The sequence below is a fragment of the Amphiura filiformis genome, chromosome 9, assembly GCF_039555335.1.
Source record: "Amphiura filiformis chromosome 9, Afil_fr2py, whole genome shotgun sequence".
Lineage (NCBI taxonomy): Eukaryota > Metazoa > Echinodermata > Ophiuroidea > Amphilepidida > Amphiuridae > Amphiura > Amphiura filiformis.
This window is the reverse complement of record NC_092636.1, coordinates 50,854,066-50,871,810: the sequence shown is the minus strand read 5'-3', so window position 1 is coordinate 50,871,810 and position 17,745 is coordinate 50,854,066. Positions and strand designations below refer to the sequence as shown.

At 35.2% G+C, this 17,745-nt stretch overlaps 1 protein-coding gene across 1 annotated transcript in view; it reads right to left on the bottom strand.

The window, feature by feature from the left end:
- LOC140161118 (cyclic nucleotide-gated channel alpha-3-like) overlaps nucleotides 1-17,745 on the bottom strand; it is a 67,980-nt gene that overhangs the window by 10,803 nt on the left and 39,432 nt on the right. Inside the window, exon 2 of the mRNA XM_072184524.1 lies at nucleotides 490-1,493. Coding sequence (XP_072040625.1) covers nucleotides 490-944 — 455 coding nt within the window. The 5' untranslated portion in view covers nucleotides 945-1,493. The remainder of the gene's footprint in view (nucleotides 1-489; nucleotides 1,494-17,745) is intronic.

Here is a 17,745-nt window from a genome sequence, read left to right as displayed (position 1 = left end):
AATAACCTAAATTTGTAGGTCTTTTTATGTACATTTTCAATACGAAAATCTAAATTTTCATTTAATGGTTGGCTTTCCCTCCCAGTTGCATACACTTTAAGTGCATATCATTGAATTTATAAAATTAACCTAGTTTACTTTGAGGACTGTTAAATGTCAAAAATGTAAATTTGTAATACAATGTGATGGAGATTTCTCTAAGACAGAAAATCTGACAAAACCAGGACAGGGCGCTTAAATTATAGATTTTAAGCGCCTGGTAAGAAAGTAAAAGTGGGCACAAAATTTAAATTCCGCGTTTCCACAAGAGCACGCACAATAACAAACCAATCAAATACATATACTTTATCGCGTTGTTTGAGCTAGAAGCAGTGGCGGCACTAAGACATTTCGCATCTTTTTTGCCCAAATTGACGTGTTTGTTTTTCATGCCTCCTCTTTGGAGCCACCACTGATTCAAAGTCATACACTAACTAAATTTTAACATACCCACTGTCTCCACCGGCGGGAGTGGTTCCCCCTGGTGACATCTCCACATGAGGCCCTCCCATAGCAAGCCTCTCTAGAAACGAATCTGCTCTTTTGGTCCTTTCTTCTTCTCTAACCATCCAACTTTTCAGCACTTGTAATGTCCCTACAAACCTCCCCATTGTACTACTTTTTCTCTCCCGACCTTCCCCGCCACCTTCTTCGTCAGTTTGTTCCGCATCGTAGTCGGAATGTATGATCTCGATGTTGGCCTGGCCACTATGGCCACTTAGATCAGGAGAAGAAGGTCTCGGGGGGTCTTTGCGGGACATCCTTTTCACAAATGCTGACAACGAGGGAGGCTTCCTTATTGAAGAAGGTTCAGAATTGTGTTCCATGTCAGAGTCCATAGTCTCTGACTTCTTACTAGCACCATCTCCATCACGTCCATTTTCTTGATCTGATGTGTCACCCATTGTTTCACTTTAATCGATGATATCAAATAAGCAGCTTTCACCTTATACACAAAGGTACCCTGATAGTCATCGTTTTCCTATTACAACTTTCATGGTTTAGATGCAAAATCAAGGTCAGTTAAGAGCGATTTATTCACCACTTGGTCACGTTGCAGCAATGATTTCACGTGGTCAAACATGGCCGATGTTGTTTATGTTTTCCATGATAATCAAAAAGATGTTTAAAAATTAATAATAATCAAACCTCATACTGTTTACTCCGTTTTCTTTCATACGACGGCATAAACAGAAATGCATTGCTTGTATCAATAAATTAATTCCAGCAAGAGAATAATTGGCTTCACTCATCGGTTTCATTTCTACAAAGGTGATGAATTAGACAAGGCATTAATTAATCTTCTCAGCGCAAGTACGAGCGTGAGTATAATCCAAGGCTTTATAGTAAGATGAAATTAATGATGATAATGGCGACGCTAATGAGTTTCTTTATCCGATTCTAATCCTGTAGAGATGCTGTTTTGACGAAGCTTGTGTCAGTCAACCTACTATCTGGAAAAGAAAAGAAAACAATGATTTTGTTATTCATTATATTTTATTGAAATTTTAATGCAAAAGTATTAATCTCAAAAGATTCAACTCACACATAATCACCAATAAAAGTATATATTAGAATTTGAAATATAAGTATTAAATATGATTTAATAAATAGTTGCAATATATTACGTAAAACAGTAAAATGAGACGTGTGTAAATCCATAACATAATGTTAGTGAGCTTCTTTCTTCTTATTTTCCAAGCATTCAGATATCTTCTTTTGATAAGACGCTTCTTAGTATGCATACAGCTTTCAAATCAGCTGGATCAAACTCTGTAGCCGTCTCAGGCCCAGGAGAATAAAAGAATGAAATAAACTCCTTATACGGTAGTAAATCCACCAGAGAGTCTCCCACAATCCAGGGTTTTAGATTGAAACTTTTATATTAAGTTTCTATCTAAACACCTGGATTGTGGAAGGTGAATTAACCAAAAATCCTCACCTTTTCAGTAAGCTTTGTGCTTCGTTTATTTGTTTGCGCTCCCAACCATTTTGCCTAGTGCAACACTTTGATAAGTGTAAGCTTGTAGGCGTATTGCAGGGAGATATTCAAATGAATATGTATCCAAAATAAAGCACAAAGATCATCCTGCTTAGTGCTTATAAAAAGACGATATTCATCATTTATTAAAATTTAATCAAAGAAAGGGTACAATTAATGCAAGCGTATTAGCTATAGACAGTAAGTTAATTCATCAACTCGAATAGGAAAGAATACACATTATAAATCAATCGCACATTACAATGATTAAATAGGTCTGCTCTACTTGTGAAGGAATCACCCTAGGGTATATACAGTGCGCAACAAATTCAGGTACCAGTTATGTTCACCCCTGTATATCCTAAACAAAGATGTCAAACTTAAAACAAGCAGCCAGTACCTGTACCCATTAGCTCTGATTTAAGACCTCAGTTGTTGAAGTTGGTTGAGAATTAAAGAAACAGTGACCTAAAACCTAAGGAAAGAACGAAATCAAAAGTTGCACTTTTATGTTCTAACTAATGAAAGCACGACACTAGTTTTGGAGCACGGCGTTATTTCTCTTGCTCAAGAACGCTATGTGTGCAAAACAACTTTTGAATGCATCTTCCTTGGTTTTTTTTTTATCATCGTGTCTTTATTTATTGAACGATATCAACGAATGAGGTCTTAAATCCGAGTTAAAAGATACAACCATTGGCTGCTGGTTCCAATTCTGACATATATGTCTTTGTTTAGGATATACAGTGGTAAATAGAACTGTTACCTTAATTCTTTTGTGCACTGTATAGTATTCTGTCTGCAGTGCTACCTATTCAATCTATTCAGATTACACAGTCCCAGGTGTATGTTACTACGATACAGATCAATGCATATTTTTATCAGCCATTGTTACAAGGCTTGATATTCTATCAAATATAGAAGAATGCTATAACATATAGAACAATCATTATATATAGTAGCCCCATCAGAACAGACCAAATGTGTTTTAAATAAAAATAATGAAAAACCAATCAAAACAGCAAAAGAAACAACAACAATAGCATCTTGCGAAATATAACCTTATTTTGGCGCTCTGCAAAATCTGAATGCATTCCTGTAAATATCCCGGGAGGACAACCAGATGAAGATTACCACACGTCTAAATTTTCGACAAATATTTTTTTTCATATCAGACCAAGGTCAAGGACAAGAACAAGAACAAAAGTATAAAAATGCTCTTCCTGTGTAATTCAACTTTCTCTACACGCGTACGCACAATCTGAATGTATTCCTGATGACTATCAGATGTAGACAATCCCAAACATACTAAAAATAAGGGCCCCTATTTATGAGACTTTTTAGTAGATGTGGGATATTTCATGTAACATGTCTTGATGAATATTTGATGACGTAAAATCGATAATATATTTCCATCATACATTCTGCATAAAATATTATCGATTCTACGTCATCAAATATTCGTTAGAAGTTTTTTGGTGTCAATAATTAAAAGTTGTTGCATCTAGAAGTTTGTCATTTACATAAAAAATTTTGAAATAGGTTTGAATATGAATAGAAAAGCACGTCATCAACACATCTCAGATGACAGGTATTGTGTAATGAAGGGACTGGAAACAGCTTATTGATGATGGCTATATTGTTATCAGATTATCTGTTACGACCTTCGATATCATGCGAAGGCTAGTTGCGCCGATCTACGCACTGAGGATAATTTGTAAAACAGCAACTCGCATATAGACGAATCCAAGTAGCCAAGTCATGGTCAGGATTTGGTCGGACATCTTTGGGTAGCCGCTAGCACCAACCTGGTGTTTTGAGCGTCCAATTGTGCAAATAAAAGCCGCCTAACACCTAGAGAAGATGCAAGGACGAGGAGGGTTAATAGAATAATAGCTAATAATATATATAATGGAGATAATTCCGCAGGTAATCCCGTCGTATCTACATAGTCCTTTTGTTCGCAAGTACATCAATGCATAGATACCGCGTATAGTTAATCCGATTATTATGTCACTTCAACAGCGAATAGACCATGCTGTGTGTTTTGTCGAAGGGAACTGTATTGTGTTATTCTTTTGTCTACCTGTGTCTTCGCGGAAGGTGTAAAACGGGTGATGGAATGCAGTTTAAAATTTCCGCCAAGGCCGAATCATTTCACATTTTGAGTGCATTGTAGCCGACGGCTACCCAACTAAAGGCTGCTAGTCAGGTGTAGGAATGCGTGTATTTGGATTCGTCCCCGGGGGGGGGGGCACTTCAACTTTGGAGGTGACGCGTATGTAGGGCTGTTAAGACCCCCTTTTTCAGCATAGCTGTCACCCAAAGACCCCATATTTTTTTACAAACACATGCTCTGTCCCAGCTCTGTCACCCGAAGACCCCCTATTTTTCCATTTGATCTGTCACCAAAAGACCCTTACAAGTTCAATTTGAGCAGCAACTTTCATTTATCACTGATTTTGTTACTTATTTTGAAAAAACAATGAAATTTGAATCGATTTAGCACTAAAAATTCGATTTTCGAGGTTTCTGTGGCGCTTTTTCGGTTCTCACCCAAAGATTCCATTTCAAAAAAAGGTCATGTTTTTTTGACCTTCAAAAAAAGGTCAAAAACCCCATATTTTTTACATTTTGCTCTCACCGAATGCCAAAAATCATGCTCTCACCCAATGACCCCATATTTTTTACATTTTGCTCTCACCGAATGCCCCTTAGTGCGAAAGTGCCAGCCCTACACCTATATCCATTTCAAATTGAAGTGCCCCCCCCCCCCCGGGGGATCGGCTATACCCTGGTAAGACCACAAAGCAGCTCACGCTCTGGTAGTTCTGACCTTGAGCAACCATGTGCTGACTGTATAGCTGAGTGTGAATGCTCATTTGACCACTTTCTCTAAACCACTGAACTGGGCAACTGTGCAATGTGTTCTACCTTGTTCTGTTCTGACCTTGGGCGGAAAGGCTGCATAGTGAGCAACCATGTGCTGACTGTATAGCTGAGTGTGAATGCTCATTTGACTACTTTCTCTAAACCACTGAACTGGAAAACTATGCAATGTGTTCTACCTTGTTCTGTTCTGACCTTGGGCGGAAAGGCTGCATAGTGAGCAACCATGTGCTGACTGTATACGCCGTAGAAGTGACGTCATAATCGGATTAACTACCATAGCAATAGATGAATACAATTTTGAATAGACCGCCTTGCACTACAAGCAGATTGCACTAATCACCTGTGCATGTCAGCAAACATAGATTGAATACAATACCGTTCTTTTCAAAGATACTTATCTTACAGGTGCCGTTGATCAGCCTTTCTTTGACACCTATGGTTCAATACATCAGTACCGCGTATACGTTGTAGTGCAGGGCGGTATAGTCAAAATTGTATTCATCTATTGCTGTGGTAGTTAATCCGATTAACTACGTCACTTCTACGGCGTATAGCTGAGTGTGAATGGTCATGTTCAATAGAATATGTTTCGTACGAACTCTATAGAACATTTCGCCTAGAGTAGCTTTTTCTAGCTTTCTAGCATTATTAACCTAATTTCTTATTTTTAGTTTCTGGACAATTGAGAAACTAAAACAGATAAAATGTATGGGCCATTTTACGCCAGTGGTACAGAAGAACTATACTGCGCCAATTAAGTATCCTTACACTTGGAAAAATAATCACAATTTCCAAACTGAACAATATTGGGGTAAATTTGTTTTTAATAGATGCACTATTTAATCCTGCACATTATGACACCACATTGAATCCGATGTGACTTCAAGAAGCAAAGTTACAAGCAATTGAATAGACGAAGGTCCAGTTTTAAAAATGACAAACATGCCTATTCAAAACTCCACGAACTAGTCATCTGGTTTGAGAGTGGTGAATGGCTAATTTGTGCGTGCCTTTAATTTAAAACAAAAGGAACGAAAGAAAACTGAAACAAAGGAGCTGACAAATAAAATGAAAGTTATGAAAAGTACAGGAGTATACGAAAACCATCCTAAGCCCACCATAAAAAGAGAGCCCTGTATTTTGTAATGTAACTAAAATTATATGTAAGGGTAGTATGCAACGGTATTTGAAGTGACGGTCAAACTACATTACCATGATGACTGGTGATATGTTTTATACGCATGTGAGTTGGGGTTGGGTGGGGATAGGTGATTATGGGATGTGTGGGGGTGTATCGAGGTGGGGGTGTGTACGTATGGGGATCCCGGGTGGGGATACGTGGGGTGCCAATGCCTGCACTTGTGGAGTCATATGCTTATATTTATCGAAGATATGGCATCGCAACGTGACTTACAGTTTTCCTATTGTCCTTGGAAGTACATTAATACAATTAGACACATAATAGAAATCACATTTGAAGACCCTATTTTTAGATGTCAATGCCAATGTCAATCGTTTCACTACCGAGGCAACAATGGCAAATTCGTACATGCTCTTTACTATAAAAGACCGAGTACCTCAATAACATTCTTAATGCCATTGTTCCTTCAAAGTATCTAATTTTCTAACATTGTCTTTTCCATGTTGTCATCTTCATTATTTATTAGTATTTATCAGCTAGTAATAGATTCCTTGAACTTCCGCTTGATCTCGGGTATTTATTTCAATACCATGTTTTAGTCAACATTTATACGATTGTTGAGAGTGAGCACTTACCCATGTCAACTAAAGTGAGTAAAACACGCTAAATATCCTCCGGGGATAAGCTCGTGAAATGGACGAAGGAATTTGTTAACGGTCAACGTTTTAAAGATTAAAAATATTGAGACACATCACGCCAATAAGTCGCTTCAGTAATGAATGTTTGAAAGAATATACAATATCACTGACGCCGTATAATTTTACATTATTGCATGAAGGCCACTACGGGCGAGTTTCTCGACCGGAGTCTTAGTAAGCCTTAGTCTTAAGGGCAGAGTAATGGGAGAGAACATGGACCTTTTCGAGCTTCATTATTTCTGAATTGTATGTCCAAAGTATATAAAACTGAAAACTGAAATAAAAACTGCTTTAAATAAAGCTTCATTGAAGAAACTGTGTTTTCTCTTTGTTACGCCTTGTATAGGCCAGTTTGTCACTTTTAAAATTGGACCTTCGTCTATTCAATTGCTTGTAATTTACTTCTTGAGGTCACATTGGATTCAATGTGGTGTCATAATGTGCAGGATTAAATAGTCCATCTATTAAAAAAACAAATTTACCCCAATATGGTTTGGTTTTGAGATTGTGATTATTTTTCCAAGTGTAAGGATACTTTATTGGCGCAGTATATTAACAATGCACACTTGCAGACGACAGTGACTTTGATCTTTCGTATGAATACTCAATGTAACATATACACTTCACAATATTGCACAATTTCAACACACTCGGAGTATTCAACCGAATAATCTTGTCTATGGTTGACAAGATTATTCTGACATGAGAAAAACAATTCAAGTATGGATCGACCTTGGTGGAACTTCACCATTTCTATATTACATCGATCAATAAGATAGATGATAACTCCATGCAAGGTATAGTGTAAGCGTTACGTTCATTGGTTAAGACATGATAAAGTTTATTGACTAAAAACAATCGCTAATCGCAAGATTGAAATTATTGCAAACCTATATATTATTCTCAACGTATTTACATTGAGTGTCACTACAAATAGCGTGGGTTTCCTTGATTTGATTGGAAAGGTTTATTTGATAAATAGACAATAGCAACAACTGAACACATGAACGAGTCACTGAAGATGTTCCAATCGGTAATATTTGTGTCTTTAAAGTGACTCGATTCAAGTCTTTTGTATATTGTCTCATTAATCCACAATGCTATTTATAATTTATTATGTTTTCCACAAAAGAGCTATTAAGTAAATCCGTAGCCACAATAGAAAGCTGGCAATCAAACTCGAAATTTAACAGGAGTTCTATTGAATTGATCATTGTTTCACGGATCCAAGCACTTCAATGGGCTGTCTGTATAGGTGGTCTGGAATCTAACAATGGGAGTATAATCTGAGACAGAATTATAAAGACTAGATTGCGTCTGACGTCACTGTCAATCAAACTCCCTTGATTGGTTAGTACTAGCGCGTAAATGGAAGGATTCAATATTCATCTGGTGCCGATCGGAGAAAAGGAATCGCAGAAAATGACAAAACATTACGGTACTTTTACAAGGCCAAAAGCAACTTTTCTAGGAATTGTTGACATGGTGCACATTTAAACGTTTTCTGTAAAATGTTTTTTTGTTTGCTGGGATTACGATATTTTCTGTTATAAAAAGGAGCCGATAATTTCACAGTGTTTCTAATAAAGGTCTAACATTGTCATATTCATGATATTATTAGTGTATGTTGTAATTTAATGTTTAAATTAAATTAAACATTTAATGTTAACATCTAGGCCTATATAATACGGCTAGTGAATTCGACATGACGACATTCTATACAACATTATCTTAAATATTTAGTTTTCATTATTTAATTTACAGAACATTATAAAATCACTGTTTGAAATCTGCGCTGCAATTGAACAATTGTAGTATTAAGTTAAAAATCTGGGTAAAAACTAAGGACTCCCTCAAAGTATGCAAACAAATAATCATAATACATATTTTATGATCTGTTTTTTTGGGTTTTTTTAAAGTAGGTTTCTTTTCTAATTTGGCCAAATGCTTCACACGAGTGAGCGTTTGTGCATCGTACGATAGATTATGCTTCAACATGAGCAATTGGAAAAGATTTATCAAGTTCTAAGCCAAAATCAATCTAAAATATCAGTAGGTCGATTGCAAAAAATATAATTATTTCATACTACTCTAAGTCATTTTAAATCAGTTTCTTGTTCTAAGCCAAATCAATCTAAAAATACTAGTATTGCAAAAAAATATATAATTGTTTCATACTACTCTATGAAACAGTCATTTTAAATCAGTTAGAATATGAACAATTTTCAGCCCAGATTTGTTGGCGAATATTAAAAACATGCTCGTGTTCGATCAATTTGGTGAATTACGTCATTGAGGCAGAGTTATACAATTGCGAGAAATACAAGAGCAACGAGCCTTTTTGCCATAAATATGAACCAATTAAGTGATGTATATTTCAAAATGACATCTATTAAGATTAGATTATACTCAAATTATTCCTCCACGGATTTCACTCACCTTACCATCCGCGTGATGATAATGACAGGAAAAAAATCTTATTCATCTATTAGCTTCTATTCTCTTTCAGATTTGTACTCAACCTTTACTACTATACTCTACCTCCTCACACTATTACGAATTGATGGTTGTTATGACAACGCACAACTTGTTCTGTGTCATGACTACGGCGAGAAATGCCATTAACAACGATTCAACACAGACGTATAGGTTGTTGGGATGTTTGCGGCAATCATAGAGACAGAATAAAATCATCAATTTTCATTACACAAGTTACACCCGGGAGTTACACGAGCAAAAAGGCATGTCCGCCATTTCTAGCTTGACCATTTTATCATCATCCCGTAGCCTATTGATTGACTCTTGTATTTGATTGGAGATAAATACAACTTGTTTAATTACAAGATTGGCAAATCAGTCAATCATATTGGATATTGTCAAATATTTTAGTAGTGATTTGAAACATATTTGCCTGTCAAAGTGACAAGTTGCACTTTAATAGCTAACAATTTAATTAGGTTATGATTGACATTGAATGATTCGATAGGTAAACGATTTCCTTTTATTTCCATTTTTCAAATTAACATTATTTATAATCTTAGACAAATCAAACTTCCCTTTGATTTCAAATCTGAACCTTCAAAAGTAATCAGAAATGATGAGTGAACAGTGCCAGATACAATTTGTTATTTCCATTAGTAACAATGTATATATTGATCTTACAGGTTGTCATGGTTTTCTATCATATTGGTTTATCCTACTTAATGATGACGTCATAACAATGCATCCATCACCAATAGAGAAATAGATAAAAGCTGCCATTTACCTAATTGGCCTTTGCATGTCCTTGGAGCAGATATATCTTGCGAATTGTAGAGAATGCTGATGAGACCTGGAACACACGGCAGCACTTGCAATTAATTATTGTAGGCAGCTCTTTTTTCACTTGAAATGCACCTGAACTAATCTGAATAGACTAACAATTTAACATTTACATTTCTCAGCCACTTACATGCTATAAATTATTGTCATGTAGTCGTATTTTGTTGATTATTTGAGCTTTTATCTACATTTGGAGCTTAGCAAAATGTTTTGCCTGCCGTATCTAAAGAAGGAATTGATATTTTGAGTTAAAACATATTTATCTGTGAAGAACACTAATAGGTACAACTGGGTTTGTGAAATCACGAATGGACAGCAATCGTGAATTGTCATTGTACTCAAAAACAACAAACATGGGAGACAACACTATTTGCGGTGGTCATGTTCTATACCAACCGAGAGATCATTTGGTTTATTTATAAAGAATATCCTCTATGGGATTTCTTAAATATCTCATACCAAAGAAAAATGCCCTGACACCAGACATAACCATAATCTGCGCGTATTTAAAGGCACATTATTTCTTATGACGTTATTTCCGGGCACATGTTATTCCCTATGATAAATGCCCCAAAGCCAAACACGACCATAATTTGCGCTAATTAAGGGCACAAGTTACCATATACCATTGTTCATCATCCCCGGGGTTCATCATATTTCTAATATTCGCTAATTAGCACTATATATCTTATACCATATAATTATATACCATAGGCCTATAATTGAGCCCAAAAAGGTCCCAAAACGCAGACAAAACTATCACGCGCTAATTGAAAGGCCATCGCCATATGGAATCATTATCGTGTGTATTTTATAACACTCAATTCAATACTTTACGCAGATTTCAAATCATGACCATGTCATTTGCCATGATTTGTCATAAATGCATATAATTAATGCAGAATATCATTGAAAGCCGAAAAATAACTGCACGTATGCGTCATCGTTTATAGACATGAAAAGTTTTACTTCAATCATTTCATGTATTTATTTCCGATAGGTACAGTTAATTGGTATGTATTTACCACAATGCCTAGGAAACTGTTGACATACATGTACCAGGTTTATGTCTTTAACTTCAACAACCATTTTTGATTTGTTTTGTTTTTGTTTTTGATTATGCAGTAAACATGGTAGACAGTGGTAAAGTGCTTTTTCTTTAACTTTGGCTACTTTTTGATTTTATGATAAAGTGCCTACTTGACGCCGACAGAAACATTCTTTTTTGTGGAATTATTTAGCTTACATATTTTCAGACTTTAGAATTTGCTATGAATTCAAAGTCATATCAAACTTATTTTGAACTTGTTGACTTATTACCTTATTTCTATACGTCTGGTTCTCATTTCCATTGTGAACCATTTTTCGCCAGTGTTTTGCGCTGGGGGACATCTTAGTTTAACACGACCGCTCTATGCAGTGTTTAAGGCTCAAGTTTATACAATTGAAAACTTTTAGACTTAAACTTGAATGCAAAATTATAATCACTTGCTGACTTGCGAGTATAAACATGTTTTATTAAACATGTTAAGCCATTCCAATTAAGCCTGCAAGGCTTGATAATCTTTACTTCAATTCTTTTGTTATGCATGAATTCGAAGTTACCTCATTTCGTGAACATTTCACATTTATTGTGATATTTCTGTATACACAATTGTAAGCTTTTAGACTTGAACTTGAATTCACAATTATAATCACTTGCTGACTTGTGAGTTGTTATCTTATCCATGTCTCCATTTGTTATGATAAACATGTTTTATTAAACATGTTAAGCCATTCAATTAAGTTCAATTAAGCATGCAAGGCTTGATAACATTAGTCTTGTTCACACTGGCCTTACATTTGAATGTTACTCGCTACATGTAAGATATCTTACATGTAAAATTGTCACTTGTAACTTGCATGTAGCTACATGCAAGTGCGTTTAGACGGGCACTACATACAAGTTTACATTTGAATGTAGTTTTAAGCGACTTTACAAGCGATCGTCTGAACAAGCCTATTTACTTCAATTCTTATGTTATGCATGAATTCGAAGTTACCTCATTTTGTGAACATTTGACATTTATTGTGATATTTCTGTATATACAATTGAAAGTTTTTATAGACTTAAACTTGAATTCACAATTATAATCACTTGCTGACTTGCGAATTATTATCTTATCCGTGTCCCACTTGTTATGATAAACATGTTTTATTAAACATGTTAAGCCATTAAATTCAATTCAATTAAGCCTGCAAGGCTTGATTATATTACTTCAATTCTTATATTGTTATGCATGAATTCGAAGTGAACATTTGACATTTATTATGATATTTCTGTTTCAAATGATTAACTTGAAAACGTTTAACGCTCTGATAAAACATTTCATGTTTGTGTTAATTTAAACCGCATAATTTAGCATTAAACATGTTTTCAAAGTTACGTAAAACTTATAACCAATTGATTATTCTTACTTACTTTCCGCTAAAACATGTAAACTTATACATGACTCACTGTTACTTTACTTTCACTTAACATGTACATTTATTGGGCGTGGAGGGTGGGTTTTTTCAATAGAAGTTGATCTCTCGGTGATAAAACATGATATGAGTCAAAAACCCACTTGCATTTGACCAGCTACACTTATGCCAAGTGATTGGTTGTATCCTAGCAACAACAAAAACCTTTAACAAAACCATTATAATTGCATTCAATAACCCTGCACCTGTTTTAACATGGGTGAACGCATATCTGAAATCACTGATGTGCATAACTCCAAGTGGATCAACGGCTTAACCCATATTATACACAAGGGTAAAAACCCATTTATACGCCTGGCCAACAATTTTCTCCCCATTGACAATTTGGTTTTAATTCGACTTCGCTTAATTAAACGCCATTCCGTTGTTCCTGACTTCAGACTTTGAAAATAAAACAATATATTACAGATATTTCAGTCAGAAATCAGCATCTCGATAAACTCCTGAAATCTGGCACATTTCATGACTTTACTAGTTCTTTTACAACACACATACCGAGTTCGTGTGTTCTTGTGTTCAATCATGCTAATTTCTTTGAAAATGTGTTTTCCAAAATTAGAATACATAATTAGACAACAAGTTGATTGTCACAGCATACGAAAACCATCCTAAGCCCATCATAAAAAGATAGCCCTGTATTTTTGGAAGTAGTATGTAATGTAGCTAAAAACTATATGTAAGAGTAGTATGCAACGGTATTTGAAGTGACGGTCAAACTACATTACCATGATGACTGGTGATATGTTTTGGTTTTAGGTATGTGAGTTGGGGTTGGGTGGGGACAGGTGATTATGGGATGTGTGGGGGTGTATCGAGGTGGGTGTGTGTACGTGTGGGGATCCCGGGTGGGGATACGTAGGGTCTCAATGCGCGCACTTGTGGAGTCATATGCTTGTTTTTATTGAAGATATGGCATCGCAACGAGACTTACAGTTTTCCTATTGTCCTTGGAAGTACATTAATACAATTAGACACATAATAGAAATCACATTATTTTGGAGACCCTATTTTTAGATGTCAATGCCAATGTCAATCGTTTCACTACCGAGGCAACAATGGCAAATTCGTACATGCTCTTTACTATAAGACCGAGAGTGCCTCAATAATATTCTTAATGTCATTGTTCCTGCAAAGTATCTAATTTTCTAACATTGTCCTTTCCATGTTGTCATCTTCATTATATATTAGTGACGACCATGCTAAAACCATTGTAATAAAAACGAACAGAAAATGCTTTTTCTGTCATTTGCTTTCTGCAGCTATAAATAGATTCCTTGAACTTCCGCTTGAACTCGGGTATTTATTTCAATACCATGTTTTAGTCAACATTTATACGATTGTTGAGAGTGAGCACTTACCCATGTCAACTAAAGTGAGTAAAACACGCTAAATATCCTTCGGGGATAAGCTCGTGAAATGGACGAAGGACTTTGTTAACGGTCAACAGTTTAAAGATTGAAAATATTGAGACACATCACGCCAATAAGTCGACTCAGTAATGAATGTTTGAAAGAATATATAATATCACTGACGCCGTATAACTTTACATTATTGCACGAAGGCCACTACGGGCGAGTTTCTCGACCGGAGTCTTAGCAAGCCTTAGTCTTAAGGTGGCCTTGATACTAAGCCTAGCCCGCTCTCGAAGCCCCCGGACAAGGACGCTTCCCAGGGACGCTTAAGTCCTGAGGATAAATCCTTATCGTCGGCGCGTACTTAATGAATCAAACGTCCTCACAAAAATTTATTCAAGAATGTCAAATGATAATAACTGTTTAATTCCTCTCAAAACGCTTCGTGTTGTGCAAAAAAAAAAAAAAAAAAACCCAACAACAATATGCAGCTTAATATTTTAAACAAAGTATTGAAAAGTGAGAGGAGAGTCGGCTTGTCCAAAAGTGCACTGAACTGAAAAGAAACAAAAACTGGCTCATTTGCCAAATGATTGATGCTCATGATATATGGAACCACATGGAACATATCTCTTAAAATAGATTCTTCTTATATCATGTTATATCTTGAAAATAAACATGAAGAATATTTATAAGGAATAAGAAATATGACGCCTCATTTTCTGGGATCATTTATAGCTGTCGAATTCAGAAACCCACGACGACGGTATTTACACAGATTGACAGTAATGTATGGATTCATGGCTTCACCTCTGTATTTGCTATTTTAACTAGCGACTGTTTGGCCCGCTGATTAAACGTGAGATAACACATAACATTCACTGTCAAATACCAGTATGAGTATGGTGGCGGCTTTAAAAATATAGGTCAACAATTAATCAATATTTGGAAATGATTTCCAGTCATCTTCCAACATTTAGCCATGTTTTACTTTTAACATGGTTAATTGGCCAATTTTTCATCCCTTTAAAAACAAGTTAAATTGATTATGCTCTCAACTGCCGGTTTGGACGATTTTCATTACTTAATGCAAAATACTTGATGTATTTTATTTGTTTCAATTACAATGGAATGTATCTTGCGTTTCAATTTGTGTAGTGATTTACTTCAAGTCTGTTCTGTCTATGATTGATAGTGAAAATGATGCAAGAAAACAATGTACAAGAATTCTATCAAACGTACAAGCATTCTATGAAACAGAAGAATTCTATAAAATGGAAAAGAATCCTGTAAAATATAGATAAATTCTATAAAATATACAATAACTCTATCAACTACAGCAGAATTCTAAATGTAGACGAATTCTATAAAATGTCTAACAAAGTAATATAGAAAGATTCTATTAGTCACACAATTTTAAGACTTCAAATTCTTGAATATAGGATAAAAGTTAGCTCAGAATTTTAATACTTTATGTTATTTTTGACAATTCCCTCCACAGCTGACCCCCCCCCCACCACCACCTTGGTACGCCCCTGCCTATATTATTTGTTTATTTTTATCTGAAAAAACCAAGCTACAAAAAATATAATAAATTTCTAGTTACTTTGATGTGGTAAGGATATGATATAATGTATTCCAGACGATTTGTGCTATTTCTAAATATGGCTTCACCATGTGAAAGACATTTTAACAGTAACATTTTAATACAGAGAATCCTGAAAATTGGTTAGTTTCCAGATATCGATTTAACGAAGTCTCGGCGGGAAGACGGGAAGCTATCGCTTTTATAATATATCTATTTGTCAGGTACGCGTGCTTAAAAAGGAAATTGAGGAACAAAAGTATGTCAATTGACGTGTATAAGAGGTGCAAATTCGAGAAACGCAAAGCGAGAAATCATAACACTTCCACATAAAGCACCCGATGTTTCCTGTTTAAACATATAATAAAGGCAAAATGAGCTGAAGACCCAGACTCAATACGATATGTAGATGTTTAACAATAAAAGCACCATAATACTGCTAGATTCATTAAAATGCAAAACAATATACCAAGATAAGTTTAAAGCTTCAATACTGAAGACAAAGAAAATTTCCTGCTGGTCGTGAACAACCCCCCCCCCCTCTCTCTCTCACTATCGTCCCTCCCCTACCCTCGAAGCTTGACAGACTACCCTATGGTGGTAGGTTAAATGTTGTTGCGCTTTAATAAGCTCAACTAGGCTTACGATTGGCCAGAGTCATTTGTCTGCTTATTTGAGTGCTTATAGTGCACCTATAAAAAAGACGTAGAAGACGAGGGTTGAATCTAATTCAATTCTATCGTCTGTTTCTTTGTCATTCATCTACGTAAACGAATATGTAGATATTAACCAGACAATTTACCTGTCAGATGTGTTCATTCAATTAAAATGATAAACAACGCAAATCAAAATTCCTTTAAAATGTGTGTGTTGCAAACATCTCACTGCGATGTTTTGCCTGTCCGTCCCGGTGTATGTCAGAAACATTTTCATCCGTATAAATCATCAAGATTACCGCTTTGCTTATTTTAACTTAACACTCCAATTTCCTTCGCGTTAATTTACCAAGTATACTGAATAATATTGTAAATTTACAGAGTTGCAAACTCTAGTCAGCAACATAGCAACATATCTTTTTTCACGTCCCGGGGTCTCCTAGAAGTAAAAATGAATATTGATATATCCATGATCTTACGCTGTTATTTACATTGAACATGTCCTTACAGGCAGTATATATTGTTTGATGTGATCATTTATTAAATTTTCTTACAAAACATCATATAATTTTCAATTCCACACCTGGACAATACCAACTGCTATCATACTTTTAACATAGATTTTCCTTATTATGTATCAATTTTTTTTTTCAAAATCTTTTTCTGCCTTTTTATGGTAATTTTTATTCTATAAATTGTTTATTTGTGTTAAAACTGAGGGCGCTATTTACATATATTTTATGTTTAATTTAGCTCAATAATACGATTTATACCTTTCATTTCATAATAACATATTTTTAGAACATTTCCTTGTTATTTGTTACTCATTTTCTGATGTTTTATTATAATGTCATTATACATGTGTCTACCCCTTTAAAAGGTGCAAAAAAAGATTTAAGATAAATACCGCCACCAGTGTTCAACTTTGCTTTAAAATGAATACAGTTCTGCACTTGTTTATGATAGAATACATAAGTGATCGAATTACGGTTCATTGATAACGTTTTTATGATCCATAAGTATAATATCGGTAACGTGTATCCGGATCCATTGGGTTAAAGATTATCATATGTCTATATAATTACCCACTAAATAGGATAGTATCATATTGAATGTTGGTTTTTTCTGTCCTCCTGCATTCATTAGGATTAAAAAACAACATGTCATTTGATATCCTCATTAAAATCATTTGATATTTGTTGTATCTAACCTCATTAAAATCTTCTTTATCTAACCTCATTAAAATCTTTTGTCCTGCCGAACATATCACCTATATACTGTAATGATTGTGGTTTTTGTGGTCGATGACATCTCGTCTAACTAATTAAAAGAAAGAATTTGCCGTCAGGAAATAGAAACGAGTACGCCTATGCTGATCTCCACAAAAGAGGGTTACTCACACTTAGGACTATAAGCTAACCAAACATGACACGCAACGATAGGAGATCAGGAAATACGAAAAAGGTTTTTAAAAAACGCCATTTTGGGTAGTTAATGGGTTTTGGGCGGGATTTTGTTCTAAAGTCTGCCCAAAAAGTAACGCAGCTGTTATAAATA